This window comes from Scleropages formosus, chromosome 6, assembly GCF_900964775.1.
Source record: "Scleropages formosus chromosome 6, fSclFor1.1, whole genome shotgun sequence".
NCBI lineage: Eukaryota > Metazoa > Chordata > Actinopteri > Osteoglossiformes > Osteoglossidae > Scleropages > Scleropages formosus.
The window spans coordinates 23,208,609-23,229,847 of NC_041811.1; the positions used below are offsets into that span (position 1 = coordinate 23,208,609).

Below are 21,239 nucleotides of genomic sequence, written 5' to 3' on the forward strand. Positions count from 1 at the left end.
TTTTTTTTTTTTGGTGCAAACAATTAGGAACATGGACTGTTCTTGTGCCAGAAGGGCTACAAGAGAAAAACATCAGCCCCATAATACACAAGAGAACAAGTCTAAGTAATTCATTTAAGTAAAGAAAATAGATTGTGGGGATTTTTCAGAAGTAACGAATGGTCTCTTCCTAAAACACAAACCGAGTAAGAGGCACCTCTTCGACACAGAGGGAGTTTTCTTCCGGTCCTGCAGATCTAGCTGAGGACTGAGTAGAACTGGGCTTGATACCCACCTGGCAATTCAAGCAAATTCCTGCCACTGCCCTCATTTTCAAATTATAACTTTTCCAGATGAGTGACTGAATTCCAATATCACTAGTTCCGCTGTAGTGAACAGCCATCCGTCTGCATCAAATATTCAAACGGCAGACCTACATATCGCCGAAAGAAGGGCCTGTGCTCTGTTGGAGCTGCTCCCCAGTCTTTGTGCATCCCGATGACTAGGAAGGTGGTATAGAGGGAGAGCCCCCGCAATGCGCACCATTTTAACAGGGTCCCAAGACCTGCTGTGGAAATGTCATAGGAAAACACAGCAGAGTGGGGTTACTGAACCCCTTGCAGGGGGAGGGGGGCCTAGTGAGGGGAAGAGCCAGCATGCCTCTCATGTGCCGCTTCTTCACGACAGAGAGCTTTCTTTAATCATCTCGGTGAAAAGATGGGAAATGCCAAAATAGATCTGTCCCCCATCTTCCCCCCTCCCGTAAGGACGCTGGCGGTTGCTCACAGAAGACGGCTGAAGGACAGCGCACGGCGAGCCGTGCGTGTTGAAAAATCGTCTCGGATCACGTGGTCAGTCTGCACTTCTTGCGAGAAGAAACTTATGTCCAGGTCTGTTTCAACACCCACTGACCCAGGTGAAAGATGACATATTTACAGTTACTCATGTCAATCCCATGGAACCGAGAGCATAAATGCAAAGCGAACAGACTGTCTGGAATGAAATCAAATCGTCGATACATGCACCGATTCCTCATGAAAAGTGTGTCACTATGCAGCATTAGAAGTGTTCCATATGTATTCCTCATTTTGTGGGTGGGATTTAATTGAATTCCAGGCTGAAGCAGCGAAGTTCCGTTTTTTTCGCTTTCAAATAGAATAGAAATTACCTGACAGAAATTACATTTACATTAATCTTAGACAAACTACAGAAAAATGGAAGCCACGGAGGCATGATGTTATCTGAAGTGATCTTTTTGCAGTCAGGAAGTGCGTGGAATATAGGTTTACAGCAAGCACTGCATGCGGTGAGCGAGCGTAACCTTATGCGCTGCACTAAGTCTACAAGGACGAAGAGCTAAACCACATGTGTTATGAGGAACAGTGGGAGGGCGGTACCGTCTGCAGGAGGGGCTCTTAGGATTGCGCTTGGTGACTCGAGAGATGCAGGGAGTAGGAGAAGCCACACTCTGAGCAGCCTTTTCATTTCATGTAATTAAATCAAGCCCTGGCTTCAAAAGCTCCCAGATACGGTGATGCCCCTCAAACCCAAAGGAAGCCCTTAAGCCATAATTAAAACTCCGCTGCAGTTGCAGGCCATCTCATTTTCAGGCTAAAGGAGAGACATTAAGGAGTTCACAAGATTCAAATCTATTCTTCAGCTGGCGGCATGGGATCGTAACCATGTTCTCCGAGTACTTCGTGTTGCCTTACGATGGACTGTGCTGGATGCAAGCTTTATTGGTTTTTAAAGCGTAAAAAGAAATTAAGCTAGTCGCTTAGCCATCCAAACATGTGCATTGAGTGATGATGACTGATCCTGACATGCAGGCTTTTGAAGAGCCATCTCCGGCTCTCTCCTCCGGAAAGTGCTTGCTGGGGGATATCTGTTTTCTGCTGCCTTCCCCTCCACACTAATAATACATAAGCGCAGTCTATGCTAATGCACCCGGGGTTTGCATACCTTACCCAGTCATCAAAGGAGAAGTTAGAGGGCATGTTAATGCAGCTGCTCTTCTGTTCTTCTGCTCCCTGTCCAGACTGAAGGAGACATGCAGCAAGAGGCAAATGAGGCCACGCCCTGAAACTGCTCTAGAGCATCTATAGCTGATCATTTGGGTTAGCTGTGCTCAGGTACAGCCTAGTGAGGATTATTAAAGGGGATGTGAGGAACTGAAGGGAAAACCCGAGTGGCAGTCATTGACAGGCTTTTGTCTGGCCTGAAAAGACAATGCTTTTGTAGGCACCCCAGATGGAATTCATTCACTTGGGTTTCATGAAAAATGGAAAACGGTTAAAAAAGAAAAAACTGAAAATGGCACTCCGGCTTCCCACGCCTCAACACTCCCAAGTCGAATTCAACCCGCTGTTGCATGGTTTCCAACTAAAAATAACAAAAAAATCTGATCCAAAGTGATGGTCTGACAGCTGGATTTATGCCTGGCTAAGGGGTGCCACACATCCTAGAATGCAGAGACCGGGGATGAATATGCAACATTGCTTCCATGAATATTCTAAATTATTGACGTTCCACAGAAAGGGGAAGAAAAATGCAAAGTGGACAGTGCAGCCACTTGATTAAAAGCAGCACTAAAACCAAGGACAGAATGAATAATTTTGTTCTACTGTAAAGGACACTGAAGTCAAAGAGATCCTGCCTTTAATAAAATAGTAAGCGTCATGCTGTGGGAGCTGATGAGACTTTGGTTATAATGGGAATTCGATAGCAACAACATGAATCTTTTTACTGCAGTTTAACCACACTGTGCTGACACCCTCACCTCTATGAAGGGGGTACAATTTTAGTACTAGGGCATGAACCCCATTCCCACCTCACCACCTGTCCAGGGCGTCTTAGTTTTGGATAGAAGGCAGATTTTTGGAAACAGGTCAGAATTTGACCAGTGTTTTGGGCCATGAAAGGAACCCATTACCAAAGAAGCATTACGCTTCGGCACCACACAATATAATCCCACATCTTATACTTGTTTGCTGCACTATCACTTGTAGCAAACTTGTATTTATTAGTTTTTCCATTAGAGAATTATTCCCCTCTGCTCCTGTCCCTCTGCTACATGTGCGCAGTGCCATGGCTATAAGGATTATGGAAGGATATTTCTAGCATAAAAGAAAGAAAATAGGAAGAGTATGATGTCTCAATAATAAGCAGCTGCCTACGATAAGTCTGTCCTGAATTAATGAAATATGGCCATTAAGAAGGAAGTAAGTTTGTGCCCTACTGGCTATGGTATAGAAAAATATATTTTGTGGTAACAAGTGGTGGTTGAATTGATTGCCTGCATTAAAGCAAAAGTTAGTCTGAAAAGAATGGCAAAACATTTAGATGAAAAAACATGGATAGAAAGACTGGAAAAGCTCTAGCAGCATCAAAGAACGTGGAGCAACTGGGGAGCATCTGCTCGTGGGAGCTTTGTTTGCCTTGCTCACCGTTCACACGAGATTCCCCCGCCAATGACTGCCTAAGATGCTCCCCCGCGTGATCATACGTTAATGAGCAAATGTCATCACTGATTCAGAGTTGAGGATGAGTTCCGCCTTCCAGGGACTGTGGCCCACGAAGGTGGAAAAGAACACCTGTTGTGTTCGCATCTACAGGTCTGTGGTTTCATACTTCATACTAACCCTGAAAGACAGGAAACATTTTTATTCTATTGACCCTGTTATGTGGGTGAGTGGGAATATTAAAGTGTTTTTTGACCTTCTAATATGATTTTTACGGGAATTTCTCTATGCATGCTGTTGCTACCAGAACGTCCTCTTTGCTACAAGAAAGATTCTCCTGCAGAGGTGTTTGTGGATGACTGTTTTCTATGCGGAGTGACTGAAGCGGGACAAGAAGTATTACACTTTGTGAAAAGGGTACACAGGAAGCGCTGTACCGAGGTGCTGCCATAAGAAGCCAACTCCTTGCAATGTTGAGATTTACTTCCCGCTATCTGTCCGATTACCTTTCTAGGAGAAACATCAAACCTAACAATAACCCCGTTCGCTCCATTCTCACTTCGCTCATTGAGATATAGCTGGAGCTCCATCTATCAGCTCCATTTTACTTTATTTTCCGATGCCTCTGTCTCCTTTTGCTGTAATCATAAATTTGGAACGAGCAAATTGGACATGACTGTGCTTAAGGTCAGACCTCATAAATTTGTTGCTCTGAAGGAAGGTATTGATTTTATCCTGTGCAGGCACCTCTGGTCCTCTGCTCATCCTGGGGAGTGGATTCTCTTTAAATGCATTTTTCCCTTTTAGAGTCAACTCCCTCTCCCAGTTCCAGTACTCTCACACTGACCTCTGCTGCTAAACCTGACTTGAAAGAGCAGAATTCCCCAAGAAAGCAGTGAAAATGCTCCTGTGTCCTTTTTTTCTGCTCAACCTTGCTTTGCGTTTCGCAAGCCAATCAGAGAGAATGCAGTCATGGGAAGTTCATTGTTTGAGGCTGTTGCCTTTCCCCTTTCCAGACCCTGAGGAGGAGAGTGAAACGTGTCACTTCGGGACTCAGCAGGGAAGGCAGCCAGCACCGATGAAGGCCCGGTGGCCAAATCATACTTATGTTAAGTTTGTTGAGTCTACTGCTTGAAATGAACAAGCTTTATTTAATGCGTACCATATCGCTGAAGTGAACACCCCTACTTGGGTTATAACTATAGGAGAGTTATTCTGGTTCCCCTTCAAGGTGGTTGACAAAGGCCCTGTCAGCTTGGGAAGACATTTCCACATCTTATGATCCAAAATAGTTTGGGGTTACAAGGTTCAACACAGACTTTACTGGAGGGAACCCCAAAATGAAGAGAGAGGGGAACCCACTGCAGAGAGATGCGGTTTTACGCACAGAATTGCCAATGACCTTGAAAGCCTTGGCAGAGGCAGCTCTTGTAAATTATTCACATCAGATGCGACTTTTCCATGCTGCAGATTGGGAGGGTGGAAAACATACCCAGGACGCCAGTGTTTGTCATGCATATATGCATCATCCATGTATATGTTTAAAAAAATAACATATTATAAAACAGCCTTCCATTTTTAGGTAAGAGAGTGATTTCTGAATCTCAGAAGACACATGCAAATGAAATAAATTTGAAAATATATATGTGTGGTATATACGTAATATTTAAATTGCAGCTGGAGGAGGGTACTTGCCTTACACTGCAGATACATTTGCAATTTCACAGTTCTGATTTAAAAATAACTACAAGACTCCATGTGTTTGACACACAAAACCATTTTTTTGAATTACAACGACACTAGAACCTTTGGCTGACAGACTATGGGCCAGTTATCATTAATTTTATTGCTTCCTATGATTAAAAGTTTATGCAAGGCTGTCAGACAAAGACAGGATTTTGTCGTTGTGTCCTACATCTACTGGGGGGCGCAATGATGCAGTGGGTTGGACCAGGTCCTGCTCTCCGGTGGGTTTGGGGTTCGTATCCCGCTTGGGGTGCCTTGTGATAGAGTGGCATCCCATCTTGGGTGTGTCTCCTCCCCCTCCAGCCTTTTGCCCTGTGTCGCCAGGTTAGGCTCCAGCTCCCCGCGACCCCATATGGGACATGCGGTTTCAGATGGTGTGTGTGTGTGTGTGTGTGTGTGTGTGTGTGTGTGTGTGTGTGTGTGTGTCCTACATCTCTTGTCATTTAATCCAGTCTGTTTTGACAGCTAGTACTCAGTATCTACTAATTTGGCATTAAATATAAGTAACATATAAAACATGAGCCTTTCCCTGGACATGTACCCTCCAAACAAAACATTAGAAAACTAAGTGCTATGCTATTTCCTAACCCCAACTTGCAGTAATTCTGGACTGTTTTTCTATATATGGAACAAATATGTGGGGATTTCTAGGCCATGTTTTTACTCACCAATATTGTCTCCATAATTAAGAAAAAATGGCCAATAGGTGAGAGAAGCACCTTAGTAGAAATGGTGCTCAGTACTTGGGTCTAGGGGGTGCGGTGGTGCAGTGGGTTGGACCACAGTCCTGCTCTCCGGTGGGTCTGGGGTTTGAGTCCCGCTTGGGGTGCCTTGCAATGGACTGGCGTCCCGTCCTGGGTGTGTCCCCTCCCCCTCCGGTCTTATGCCCTGTGTTACTGGGTAGGCTCTGGTTCCCCCGTGACCCCATATGGGACAAGCGGTTCTGAAAGTGTGTGTGTGTGTGTGTACTTGGGTCTAAAGCTCCAGAAGAACTAGTGTACACATGGCTGGCATCCTGCTCCTTGTGCAGGAGGTGGTTACTCTTACTTCCTCCCAACAGAGATGCACAATCCGCTCTTCTCGATGCTCAGTGAAACAGCTGACTGCAGTGACACCCGAGCAGCACATGGGGTGGGGGATGCAACTCTCACCCCCCCCATCCCACACCCCTATTATGTGCTACCGTCAGCAACATCCAAACACCAAAAGGCAGGACAATAAGACCCATCCATCCGGCCATTTGGCCCTCCATCGATGCGTATTTTCGACAACCAGCTCCTGCCTTTCCCTCATGCTTGACACATAAGCTCTGAAGCCTGTGGCAACCCGCATATGCAGCAGGGACGGCTCTGAAAATTAAAAGACACGCGACAAGAAAAATGAAAAAGAACGGCCGGGGACAGCGTGCCGCTGAAAGACCTTTTTTGGCTTCGTGGGAGGCTGGCTTCCTTTTGTTCAGGCCGCCAGGATTTGGGGTATTGGTTGCTGGGATATTGACGCCCGAGGTGTGGGCACCTGGGGAGCATTTCAAAGTTCGCTTTGGAGGAACATGTGGAGTAAACTGCTGGTATTTAGGCTTTCCCTCTGAGACAATCTGCCCGCCAAGTAACCTTTGAAGATGCTGGCAATAATTGCAGCCAAATCAACCACACCTCTCCCTGAATGTAATTCCAGACACTATCTAAACGACTCCTGTTAAACTCCATTAGATCCTTCTGTTCATACAACATGCTTCTGAAATCTCACATGTTCAAACATCTGTAAAGAAAGGATTTTATGGTTTTTAGCCTTCTGATCACTCATATGACATGACATTTATTTATTTAGTAGAAACTTTTCTCCAAAGTGACTTCCAATGAACTCTGTGTAGTGTTATCAGCCCACACACCTTATTCACCAAGGTGACTTATACTGCTAGATACACTGCTTACACTGGGTCACTCATCTAGACATCAGGGGAACACACTCTCTCTGTCACTCACACACTATGGGTGAACACAAACAGCACGTCTTTGGACTGTGGGAGGAAACCAGAGCACCCAGAGGAAACCCACACAGAGACAGGGAGAACATGCAAATGCCACAGAGACTAAGCGGGGACTGAACCTATGTCCTCTCACACCACCCAGGTGCTGTGAGACCGCAGCGCTACTTGCTGTGTTACCGTGCCATCCGAAGATATTAATTCCCCCATATATTCTGTATCCAGTTAAGAGACAGATTATGATAAAGCTGAACGAAAGCAGGTTAGAACAAGGAAAGCAGTAAAGATAGAAACTGTGGAATGTGGAAGAGGGAATGGGCCCAGCAGCATAAAGACATTCAATTCTAAACATATGTCTTTGTGTTCATTGAAGATGATGACAGATGATATCTTGATGTGGCAGAAGCGGGAAATGACCTTAGCATAATCCACACAATTCAATATTTTCTAAACGGATACTAAGGAGCCAGTCCAGAAATAGACCCAAAACATGCAATGGAGGATGCAAAAAAGCCTACAGATGACTTTTCCTTTATTCACTAATTATTACAAGAGAGCCAGCAGCTTGACCATATGCTACTCTGTTCACAATGTGCAAAATACAAAAACCTCACCAGGGGAACTGGGGGTTACACACTGATGAAGTGTCCACTTCCTAAGAACACATCACTAGTTCTTTGCATTCAGTATCCTCCCCCCATCCCACCCCCTTGGGTTCTTGGTGTGAATTTCATTAGAAGCATTTTCTGAGTAACACTGAGAGCAGAACTGCACAGTGTTTCTTCCTTTGCCGATTCAGCTTATACTAACCAGGGAGCAAGGATTAAAAATAATTATACAGAAAAACCTTGAGGCATAGCATACATCATTAGTTATATACTGCCTTCCTTAGGGCTGGCAAGAGATAAAAAATACACTTAAAATGCCGCCATAGGTTAGAGGGCAATCAGTAAATTTATAAACCCGCAGAGCAGTGCCGTGGTGAATTTGAGCGCTGTCCTCCCAATTGGTTTAATTTTTCCCATATTTAAACAGCCACCAGTGAATAGAACGAGTTTGGTAAACAGTCAGATAAGGAATACATAAACTGTTTTGCAAATCAGTGCAATAGAGGATTAAAGTAAATATGCAACGCAAAAAGAAAACTGCAGTGGCCTGTTCAAAACAGTGCAACGCAAACATGAAAACAATAGTAGCAAAAATGGAAAAAAAAAAAAAAAAGCATCAAAGACATTTATACATGCAATCTCATTGCGAGTTCTGAATCAAATAACATTTTTTATCTTTTGAAACCGAAAAGAGCTAATTCTGGAGTAAGATCTTGAAGATGGATGTGTGGTCATACCGAGTACACGAAAGCATCGGAGATTTGATTTCACATATGTAAAGAATTCCAAAAACCCAAACCAAGATCCCCAGCAGTGCTCTTATTTCAATGCACAACAAAATATCAAATTCCTCCACAAAGACAAGAGAAACTCCATAGTATAATAATGAACAATGAGTATGACTAAAGTATTCCTTTAATTAATGATCTTTACCAAGAAAGTGCTTAAACAGAACAATTCCACCCCCATACACCAATGACGGCTAGACTGAAGATATTTCTGGAATCCAGGACGCTGACCTACAACAGTGTGGCAGAGGCAGCTGAAGACCTCAAGGAGGGCGGCTTCTTGGAAAGAGCAAACAGGAGGCTGTGGGGGGGACCCCTCTTGGGGTACAACTCTTACTCAAATCTATGGCATATGGCAGGGAGACACAGAGGGGGAAGAGAGGAGTAGTGTAGACCCAGAAACCAGATTGGGAGGAGTTTAAGTTATGCTCACAAAGACCTCTGTCAGCAGGAGTGATACGAATATAAGCAACCATCCGGAGCTGAGGGAGCTAAACAGTGAAAGCATCTTACTGCATGCTATGCAGCCAAGACTGCATAGTTAGTATGACAACACATGATAAATGACACTGAGGACTTCTAATGGCAACAGCAGACAACCTTTGTCCGTGGAACGCGAAAGCTGACGTTGTACAGGTTTCGGCTCTGTTGCAAAACACTTAAAGAGGAATATGGAACCGTAATAGACTGAGCGGGTGGCTAGTCTGCACGCCAGCTAGCTAGATCGTGTTCAGCTGCTTAAATGATTATTGGGATAACACTAATGAAATAACACACACACACACCATCTGAAACCGCTTGCCCATGCAGGGTCGCAGGGAGCCGGAGCCTAAAACGGCAACACGGGGTGTGAGGCTGGAGCGGGAGGGGACACACCCAGGAGAGGATGCCAGTCTGTCGCAAGGCACCCCCAGCAGGACTTGAATCCCAGACCCGCCAGAGAGCAGGACCCGGTCAAACCCACTGCGCCACCCGACACACCCTGAAATAACACTGACTTTGAACGAAGTTGCAGAAAGAGAACAATTAGGAAAACTTCCTTAACATTCAAATATCAAAAGACTTTTAGTAATTAAAACAATTCTGTTCCATGACAGATCAGATCACACTTTGCATAATGTTTTTTTTCCCCTTTATATTCAAATCTTAAGGGGGGGTGTGGTGGCGCGGTGGCGCAGTGGGTTGGACCGCGGTCCTGCTCTCCGGTGGGTCTGGGGTTCGAGTCCCGCTTGGGGTGCCTTGCGACGGATTGGCGTCCCGTCCTGGGTGTGTCCCCTCCCCCTCCGGCCTTACGCCCTGTGTTGCCGGGTAGGCTCCGGTTCCCCGTGACCCTGTATGGGACAAGCGGTTCTGAAAACGTATTCAAATCTTATATTGCAATTAAACTGTTCTGTATGCATACTTTACGGTTACTTTGGTATTACACAGGCAATTTTCTTAATGAAAGAAATGCTATATATTAAAATATATTAATATTTCAAAGAAACATCCCTTAACTATAAAGAAGTGGACTGATGAAGTAAGAATTAAGCAAGTAACCAGATAAGCATCTACACCATCAGTGAGCACACATCCTTTGATTTAAATAATGCTGAATAAACAACTACCTAAATGGTTAGAATATAAGAGATCACTCAAAAGTACATAATAAAAAAGTAAGAGGAGAAGAATCATCCTAACTAAATGGAGAACTTGGCTTTCAACCTACATAATGTATTTTAGCCTAAATTGTGCAGCCCCAATAAAAGCACCTGAAATAATATAGCTGTTAAAAAAATCCAAAAATAAGGAGATTATTCATAGAGCAAAGGAAAGTGATATGTGACCTATGTTGTCCCATGATTATTGATGCAAAAGTAAGTGTAGATTTGGTGTAAAAAAAACAGTAAAGCTCTCAAAACTACATTAAAGGTTGAGGTCTGTGTCAACATAGGGGGCGCGATGGCGCAGCGGGTTTGACCGGGTCCTGCTCTCAGCCCTATGGCCTGTGTTGCCGGATTAGGCTCCGGTTTGCTGTGACCCTGTTTGCTGTAAGAATTATAGTGGAATAACGTTTTGAAAAGAGGCAGAAATGCTGAGATGGATTGCCTGTGACTTCTAGTTTATACCCACTGGAATAAACCGAATGCTCAATGCTCCTGGCCAGGAACGATGTAACATTCTGCTTTATTGTGTAGAACAGCTTTAAACTCTCAAGTCTTGAAACACAAAAACAGATAAACAAGGTTCTTCAAGAGAATTTATATGATGCACTGATATTTTTGTACAGGACTATTTAAAAATGTTTGTTGAGGAATATTTTAAAAAAAATAGCAAGAAGTAGCTTGATTACACTGAAATTTTTTTATTGTATTTCTTGACAAATACAGTAAATATACAGTGCTGCTTGAAGTATGTGAACCTCTTGTATCCCTTAATTCTACCACAAAATTATTTCATCATAACCAGCCTGTCATAAGAAGTGTGTAATTACCAATTGCATATTTTAGACCCTACCATCTGAATGTCGCAGCAAAAATCAAGACTCATCAGACCAGGCAACGTTTTTACAGTCTCCTATTGTCTAATTTTGGTGAGCCTGTGCGAATTGTAGCCTCAGTTTCCTGTTCTTAGCTGACAGGAGTGGCACCCGGTGTGGTCTTCTGCTGCTGTAGCCCATCGGCTTCAAGGGTCGATGTGTTCTGTGTTCAGAGATTCTCTCCCGCATACCTTGGTTGTAACGAGTGGTTATTTGAGTTACTGTTGCCTTTCTATCAGCTCGAACCAGTCTGGCCATTCTCCTTTGACCTCTATCATCAACAAGGCATTTTCGCCCACAGAACTGCCACTCACTGGATATTTTCTCTTTTTCTGACCATTCTCTGTAAACCCTAGAGATGGTTGTGCGTGAAAATCCCAGTAGATCAGCAGTTTCTGAAATACTCGGACCAGCCCGTCTGGCACCAACATCCATGCCACGTTCAAAGTCACTTAAATCACCTTTCTTCCCCATTCTGATGCTCAGTTTGAACTTCAGGAGATCGTCTTGACCATGTCTACATACCTAAAAGCATTGAGATGCTGCCATGTGATTGGCTGATTAAATATTTGCATTAAACGGGCAGCTGAACGGGTGTACCTAATAAAGTGGCCTGCGAGTGTACGTGTGCAGATGTATTGTGAAAATCAGAGGAACAAAATCACCACCAAGAAATAAAAACAGACAAGTGTGTAATTATCTAACAACTATCGTTATTCCTTTTCTCTGACAGAAGGTAAGCTTCTATGCGAGCGCTATTAGAAAAATCAACAGCGAAACTGTGAAAGTGCTATTCACACGACCAGTGTCATTTATTCTTTGTTTGGGACATACTTAGAGAAAACTCCTCGTACTCTTTAATAACATTATACTAATAAGGATAGCTGGGTGAAACCATACCAGCGTCCCAACGACAAACATCTCCTGTGCTGCTCAGCTGAAAAACATCCTTGATTTTTGACTTCAGGACCACCATGACAAGACATTTCCCATACTTATGAAAAAGAGTGTACTCACTGAAGCAAAAGAATATCACAGAAAAAAATAGCAGACTTCAGCTTTTTAAATCAGCTGAGGGGAAATAAACACTGATTATCAAATCAGCTGTATACCGTGCTCTTAAAAAATGATGGATTCATCTTCCTGCATCTTTTTCATTTTTGCATGTCTTTGCAATCTTCAAAAGCTCATAAATAATTACAGGCACCATGCCTTTATAAATGCAATCATTCAATAAAAATGTACCCCCTTGGGGTACCAATGCTGCCAATGCTCTGGAAGACACGGTATGTTCACCGCAGATTCTGTTCAGTGCCGCGTGAAGAACTAGTTGCTAACAGGACTGTTTCTAAGACTGCCTCTCCAAAAAAAAGCACTTTTTTACAGGCCAAGGCTTTTAGGAACAAAGTTAGCCGAGTCCCCCAGGAGTTCCGTGGAGTGCCTCTTTTGCCACCTTTCCTTTATTCCCAGCCCCCGCCACCTGTGTCACACAAGGAACGCTTCCTCTACCAGACAGGGACAACCGCTGAGCAGTGTGCAAGTTGTTACAGGGGAACGCAAAGTCAAAAATGGATTCTGTTCCACTTCAAGTAGAATGAACAAGTGGCTGATTAGTGAAAAGTGTCAACCTTTTGTGCACTGAGTGCAGAAAAAAAATCTGGGAATTCTGTAGTAAGAAAAATCACTCACCAAAAACATTAATTGCAAGATGATGTTTAGATAAATGTATAGATTGGCAGTTTACCATCTAGATGGTGTAAATGCACCTTTCGTATTGTTACTGAAGATATAGTACACAAATATAATCACAAGGAACATGTACACTGTATTATAAAGGTAATTTAAACATTGAAAGGCATTTTGGCCTTCAAAAAAAAACTTTGTTTCACTTACATCAAAGTAAGGATCTTTCCGTTACTCGTTTATACCTCGACTCCCTTACAAATGGAAAAGGTCCACTCAAAAGTAGAAAATTTTCATGTTGCATAATTTCCAAATCAGCACCTTCATCTTACATCTCACAAGGTACATGGGGCAACACCCTGTTTGTACCCCCTCTGTGACCTTGACAATGTATGCATGACAAAACTTGATAACTCAAAAAGGTGCCTGGCAGTCAAAAAAAGTCAAAGAAAAACAGCCGTCAAGGGATGGTCTGGGACCGGAAAAGAAAAGCCTCGCCCAATCCCTCAAACCATGGTGGGTGGCTGGGGGGTGTAGGTGGAGGTGCTGACAGTGCCTTAAAGCCGAGGGAATAACTCACGCTTGGCTCTCCTTTGTCAGTCCAAGGTGTGATGGACAGTCAGTGAGGGAGGACTCTTTGAGAATGGGGGAACAGCACCTCTCCTGGTCCCATCTCCATCATGTTTTACCCCCAGCTGGGTGTAGAGAGTGGAAGGCTTTCAAAATGTTACCTGGTGACAAGTGTGACCTTTGGGATCATACACAGAGGCTGGAAAACAGATGTACATTGAAGAGGCTACGAATTTATCTTTAGTCATTTTTGATGAAAAATTCCTATTTCTTTTTACTGTTCTCTTAGTGCTCTTTTGGCATTTTTGCTAAAAGAATACCTTTTAAAAAAATCTCACCTGTCTCTCTCATTGTGTGTCCTGTCTAGCAAAAGTCTGTCATGATCATCAGGACAGCAGTACAAGCATAAAATGCCAATATTCTCAGTTTGCATGTTGCAAAATTTTACAGTACTATTTGGCCCTATCGTTGCACCTGTTACAGCACCCAGAAACCGACTGTGGACAATGGCCCTGTCTTTGAACATCCTGGTTTGTTAAGCCATTCCTTCATTTCCCCCCACCTTATTATTACAGCAAGTCTAATTACATTCTACTGCTTTTGCTGTCTATGATAATTATGAATAAAGACAGGAGTACAAAAGATTTGCAAAAAGACAAAACTTCCTTCTGGCCCATGGGTTATAAGTGCAGCATGTGAAGGAAGGAGCCTTGATAACACTAGCCTTAACAATGTCTAAGAGATCATGGGGAAAATGTAATTGGTAAGGGTTAATGCTCAGGATGACCCCATGCCACGGATTAAGGAAGACAAATGTAGAACTCTTTCCCATCTACATTTGTCTCAGACAGCTCTCAATCTACAGCTAATCCACTTAGCCCCTCTGGTGGAGCTTATGGCCTGTTTTTATTTCATTATTCAGGCCTATTTTACCATCATAGAAGCAGCAGAATGATGGGAGAGACGTTAAATGGAGTGAAAGGCCGGTGTACTTTAGTGAGGTATGGTACAGTGGCCATGGCATCTTAATTTTGAAAAATTCTCATGGCTGTAAATCATGTTGCAACATACATAAATCCACAGAGCTGACACACCTCATCGGCCACACCACTCCTAAGCAATGCAGACAGGCTCCAGCAGTACTCCAGTCTTATTCATTAATACAGCTTAATGTATTGCGATGCAGTGGAACAATATAAGTGTATATACAGTAGAAGAAATTTTACACAGAAACTCCATTACAAATATAATGCCACAAAATCTGGATATCTGAGACGAAAACATGTAATTTGTTGACAAACTGTGTAAACTGCAGAGTGTAGAGCACAAAAAACACAAGGAACTAACAACATCACTTCAGTTTCAAGTGGATTACTTCTTTCGGAATTTTACAACAGCTATAATGAACTCCATACATCTAACAGTATAAATTTAATGGGAAAACATTCTGCTCTTTGCCAGGTTGCTTTTTCATGATTATTTAAAAGGGCATTCAGCATTAATGAAATATATAAAACAAAATAAAGTGTAATAGTTTAAAAACTTGTAAATAACCCTCCTTAAAAATAACAGACTTAATTCTACAATGATGCACAAGAGCAAATTATTTTGGTACCAAAACTTGAATATGTCAAATGTACTAGAATAATGACATTATGTCCTCTCAACTTCCATTTACACCAAAGCCGAAAACAACGGAAACCGAAGCGAGAGCCTCTGCGGCAGCTGATGTCAGGGCTATGAAACTACTGACCTGGGGGGCTGAGCCCAGCAGGTTTTCCAGCTCTTCTTCACTGTTAACAGCTCAGAAAAGGAGCTTAAACGGTTTGAGTGAAAGCAGTAGAGTGAGCTGGGAGATTCCCTACTGGGCTGGATTCAGAGCTGAGTGACTCTGGTGTTCTGCGTCTTCCTGCCTGTCCCACGTTCAGAGTAAAGTGGAGGTAGAAGGTCCTGGATGTCTGCTTCCAGTCGGTTCTTTTACAGGTGCGTGCTTCATGACATCCGATGCACACACACAATAGGTCTCAACTGCATGCCTTTGCTCAGCCCTGTCTGACCTTTAGTATCTGGGTGATCTGAAAATGAGGTTGCAGAGCAAATTCAGCATATCGACAGAGTTAAATTTACCCACTTGCTTTCACCTCTACTCTGTACAGTCTGACTTAGCAGGGTATCAGGTTCCCTTTTTATTGATAAAACAGCATTATTTTTCAAGCACCTATCCCTTGATAAGCCGTGCCAGATGTTTACTAGCTGTGCAACAGAACTAGCACAAATTTAGAAGGGAGGGGCAGGTGGAATCCAACATCTCTTTTTGGGGGCTTCTTTTGAACTCTTTCTTTAAAAGCCACGGATTTATGATAATATTACAGTGGGCTTTGGCAGGTGAAAACAGAACCTACAACTTCTTGTAATTTCATGGCCAAACTGGGTGAAAATTCATTGAAGACATCCATCAGGTGCAGCCAGTTAACCCAGTTAAGGACTCTGGTAAAAGGGAAAAATGTTTCGGGAACCATAAGTTGAGTTGTGAATGTTGATTTGAGAAATAAGTGTTTACCTTGTTTGAACTTCTGGGTTTTTGGTATATGTTTGAAACTTTTCCATTCTGTTTGTTGGCACCTAATGTCAGGGGTGCAGTGGGTTTGGCTGGGTCCTGGTTTCTGGCAGGTCAGGGGTTCAAGTCTCCCTTAGGGTGCCTTGTGACAGACTAGTGTCCTGTCCTGGGTGTGTCCCCTCACCCTCCAGCCTTGCTCCCTGTGTTGCTGGGTTAGGCTCTGGCTTGCTGTGACCCCACTTGGGACAAGCAGCTTGTGTGTGTGTGTGTGTGTGTGCGTGTGTGTGTGTGTGTGTGTGTGTGTGTGTTGTTGGCACCTGTTGCAGCCTTGATTTTCTTTGGTTTTAAGAATCACAGGGTGTAGGGCTTGGGGGGAGACACACCCAGGATGGGATGCCAGTCTGTCACAAGGTACCCAAAACGGGACGTGAACCCCAGACCTGCCAGACAGCACAATCCAGCCAATCCTGCTGCGCCACCGTGCCCCCTAATTAAAACTATATGTCTACCTACCGCTTCCTTATACCTGGTCGCCTCCTAGACCAGGCTTGCAGAATGTCTTCGTAGAGTCATGCTCTATTATAAAACATATGGTTTCACTGGGTCTATGTGGGTAAATGCCAGCTTATCGTAATCTTGAAAATGCCTTTTTCACAGATCATTGAATATCTTGCTGCCACTCTGGACTACGTATGGCAGATATTTCTCTGATCTGGTTTTAGTTCCCTGTGTGGGAAAAAAAATCCTACAAATCATTTGAAAATCTAAGAGTTTTGTCCTTTTGTCCACTTAGATTTCCCCTATCCAGTCACTCTTAGAGAAAGGTGTTACCTCTGATTTAGATAATCATAGTTCATAAATACACCTTCTATTTCTTCCCTCCCCTTTCTCCTGTATCGTTCCTTCTGCCTCTACTTGCTGAGTTACTGCATCAACTTCTTCCAAAACAAAAATGTATTTGCAACAAGTGTTCATATTCAGATGGCATAACTGTACATCACAGCAGCATTGGGTAATTTTTTATGAAACCTCTTGATTAATATCTTATGGGTTTTGGCCTTCCTTAGCCTACATTAGGACTAGCTCTAAAGATGTCCTGGTTCAGACCAAATTGTCTTTTCCACCAGTTCTCTTACATATGCTGTAATGTTGGGCCAAATTTCCATCCGGATTTCACATTGCCTCATTCTGGCCATGCCCTCTTCCACTCATCCCTGGCTCTCAGCTGGACTGAGTCAGAGCGACAAGCATGTATTTGAACCTAGAATCTGCTATTAGGCTCTGCAAATGGCATCACTCCTTCATATCTGCTTGGCACTTCCTCTTTGTCAGAGGGAGATCTGACACCACTGTCCTCTGTGCTGATCTAAAAATGGCCCCAACAGCTGAAAGGTTTGGACACCCCAGAACAAGGAGAAGGGTATGATCAAATAATCGTCTATGGTTTTGTACTTTGTGCCACGAGATGAACACCCCAAAGCCAATCATTAAACAATAAGAGTGTCCGCAAATCAGTTTGGTAAAAAGCGAAATTAAAATCATCTCCAATAGCTCTCAATGAGCACAATCACATCCTACTCAGTTAAGGAAGCCTCTGCCCTTGTTTTTATACTTCATTAAGTCCAATTACAGGTTATTACGGCTGTTAAAGGCAAGGGGAAATGGCTCATTGAGGAAGTACACCAGGCCGTCAATTGCCTGGGAAGATCCTATTACTGTAGTGATGGTCCCTCTCCATTTCCTTAGGGATTCATTTAGTTGAGCACTTTCAGAGGGGCATCAGAGACAACCTCTCATTTTCATTATTTAAACCTTCCAGTAGCATTTAGGTACTTAGTAGAGCAAAAAAAAAAAAAAAAAACCCTGGCCAATATATTCAGATATAGAATAGGAACTATATATAGTATATAAATATATTAATACATCTATATTACATCTACTGTTACTATATATGACAACTGAATATTGTCTATATATTATGTAAAATTGTAAAACATATATATACATATACATACATGTAAAATTGTAAAACATATATATATACATATACATGTAGCTATATATATATATATAGCTACATATTAGTATATATAGTAAGGATAGTTATCAAATTACCATTAAAACAATTCCTCAAAGAATTCCCATTGTGCTATACCTACTGCAACTTTTTTCTCTGGTGAATCACAGAGTAACCATATATTATAGAGTTACACTGCCATAGGGTGGTAGATGGGAGAGAACTTTAACCTTATTCGTTTTATTGCAGGTCATATTTGTCTGGGCGTTTCCCAGGCAGAGAGAAGGCATTTCTCAAGATTGAGATGTCAGCAGAAATGTTCCCCTCATCTCCTGAAAGTCTCAGCCCAAGCGACTGGGTGAGGGGGAGGAGCTTGCCCCCCCCTTCATACCGGCCTGATGCATCTCCGGTGCACTTTTGATCGATACATACAGGACACTTATTGAGAAACAAAAGGAAGGGAAGCTCGCTGTGCACGTTCTGCGCAGTCAGCAGGAGCTTAAAGCTTCATCAAATACACCTCGGCCTCTCCAATGACATCAACTAACACCTCCTTACCGTAAATACTTCCCTGGATTTTTTTTGTTTCCCCACCTAGCTCTGCCACTGCCCCCATTCCCTCACCATGGACGTTAAATACCAGTCAAATGTCACCATGTCTTATTGATTGGAATAATAATTTTTAAGACGAGAAAAATCGCTTTGTTGATGCTAACTAGGTGTTCGATGGTCATCTCATCCCTCACTGTCAGAAACTTGCCATCTAAGGGCTTCAGTTCTCCGCAGGGACTGGTTGCATAAGGCAATCAAGGCACCAAGTTGAGCCTTCTAATGGTAAGGGAAATGGGTAGCAATGATTTCCCTTGCTTTCTGAAATGTCCCGAATGAGGCTGTATTTACTTTTGGGCTGAATAAAGATTTATATTCTGGTAACACTCAAGGTCAGATGAAGATGAGAGACTCTGAAAAAAAATGCTGCTGTCTAAAGTTACGTATACCCCTCCTTGTGATCTTTAAAATCATCCAAAGTTAAATATTGTAGAAGACACACTCATAAATATGACAAACATAAATATGAGAAAAATGAAACACCTTGCAATGGTATATTTTTGGACTGCGTATGAAGGTTTTATGACAGTTTTTCTAAGAATTAAACCACATTTAAAGATGTTGCAAATCTTTGACCCCAGCATCTCACTCTCTGCAGTAGTAGATCCTCCTACCTGGCAGGAACCTCAATGTTGGAGATGGCATAGAAGTACTTGCGCAGGTTCTCCCTCTGTACGTAAGTACCACCCAGTGCGGGCCGGAGTAGGCGCAGTCGCAAGTTGGTGAAGGTAAAGAAGTCGCGCAGGCCTTTCATGCTCTCCATACGTGTGTATAGGTTGTCCATGTTGAGGAGCCGAGGGCCAGCAAAGATGGCAAAGCGAGCCCGTACCTCGAAGCGCACAGTCTTGTCATTTTTGGAACCAACCCAACGGGAATACTGCTCTGTGCAGATGACTCGGGTCACGTTGGTTGCTGTCAGCTCTTGCACCTTTCTGGGTGGCATTCCGAATGCGTCCATGCAGTCGTCAGCGTAGAATTGGTAGGGCTGCCATGTGCGCCCATTGTCCATGGACTTGTCCAGCACCATGATGGTGGGCCGGCCATACTCAAAGGTGATCTGGATGTCATCCGTCAGCTCCAGGCTCTTGTTCCACGACAGAGAAATGTTGGCCAGGAGCGGTTCGGGGTAGCGTCTCCACGTTATCGTCTGCCAGTACGTGATCAAGCCGCTCCGCTCCCGATCCTGCATCAGCTGTGGAGGGTGTGCCAAGTCCGGGTTTGAGGCATCGCACTCATCGCTGCATAGGTATGGATTCTCCTGGAAGCAGGAAAGTAGGAAAGAGATGGTCAGGAAGGTAGGGGAATATACTAATACAGCTAGCTCCATCTGGCAGCAGACAATGTTAAAAAGTAATGAAACAATAACCTTTTGAGAAAAAAAAAAAAAACTGTTGTGGGACAATGTTCTTACCTCAGAGAGGGAAAAACTACTAAGGTACTACAGAACAGATTATTGCTGGAATTATCCTTCTGTCAAAAGTCTCATGTGAATATGCTACTTAAATGAATTTTCATAAAATACAATTTGTAATCAGGAGTAAGTTAACTAATTTAAGGAGATCTTATTCTGCTAGCAGCTCTTAGATGTGTCTGTACAACTGAGAGCCACATCTCCCACTCACAAAACTAAGCAGTATTAAAAAAAAAGGACTGGAAGCCATCATCTCTTTGAATGCAAATCCCATGTAAAATTAAGGACAGCAACCATGTTACACACACATACACAAGTGACATTTGCACCCCATACAGCTAAATGTCACGTCTCCTAAGGTTCAGATTCTTAGATGAAAGGGGGGGGGGGGGGGGGAAAGGAGATGGTGTGAAAGCACATGGGTTGCTTGTGTTTGTGCGTTTCAGAAAGGGTTGGCTGTAGGCAGGAACTGTCAGAGTTGCTTGTGATTTTCTCACTGTGCTGAGCAGAGCCCTCTCCAAAATCATCATACCCCAGAGATTCTTTTTCAGGATTATGAATCACCCTTGTTTAGGGGATATTCACTTTAAAAGTGTCACAAAAAGGAGTACCGTGCCTCAGCGAAGTCACTCATTAGATTATCTCAGAACAACAGGGCACGAGCGGGATAATAAGGGCTGCCAAGGCTACTTCCTCACAGATGGAACATCTGAACGTAGTGGAGAAGCATATGTACACCCGCAGGGGCTGACCAGAGCCTGCAACCATACCACCTCCAATCAACCTCAGCCATGCGCATTTGCTAGGAAGAGACGTTTGCAAAAAAATGCGAAGAACACGCCAAATTCACACACGTGTGGCTCTACCTGCTGTGACAGGATGCCACCCTGAATGGGGCCAGAATGTATTAAATGTTACCGGGGTCTGAATTGTTGCATATTTGCAGGGTGAAGATAACAAAATTGATTGTTCATAGCTCATTGAGAATAACATCAGTTTATTGTCAGTTTCAAAATGATACATTTTATAAATGAACCCTGCAAAGCATTGCATACAACACAACCCGACAGGCCAGAAGCGTATGTAATTCTGGCCGTTTCCTACCGTCAGGAGGAGGAGGAGGAGGAGATTGTGCAGAGTCTGCGAAAAACTGCGAAAAACTGAGCCGGCGTATCTTGACCTTCCTATATTTACTTTCTTTTTCTCTACGGCTTGTGCCAGGTCACCTGCTAGTCTTAACGAAACTCCTTCCTCCTGCCTCCCCACACCGGGTCCCAGCTGCTTCCAAGACAGCTTCCCAGAACCTCA

At 43.3% G+C, this 21,239-nt stretch overlaps 1 protein-coding gene across 3 annotated transcripts in view; it reads right to left on the reverse strand.

Moving 5' to 3' along the window:
- Window positions 1-21,239, reverse strand: part of ntng2b (netrin g2b) — a 58,586-nt gene that overhangs the window by 26,666 nt on the left and 10,681 nt on the right. For all 3 annotated transcript variants that reach the window (XM_029253030.1, XM_018752542.2, XM_018752550.2), the window contains one exon: window positions 19,135-19,778. In XM_029253030.1, coding sequence (XP_029108863.1) covers window positions 19,135-19,778 — 644 coding nt within the window. The remainder of the gene's footprint in view (window positions 1-19,134; window positions 19,779-21,239) is intronic.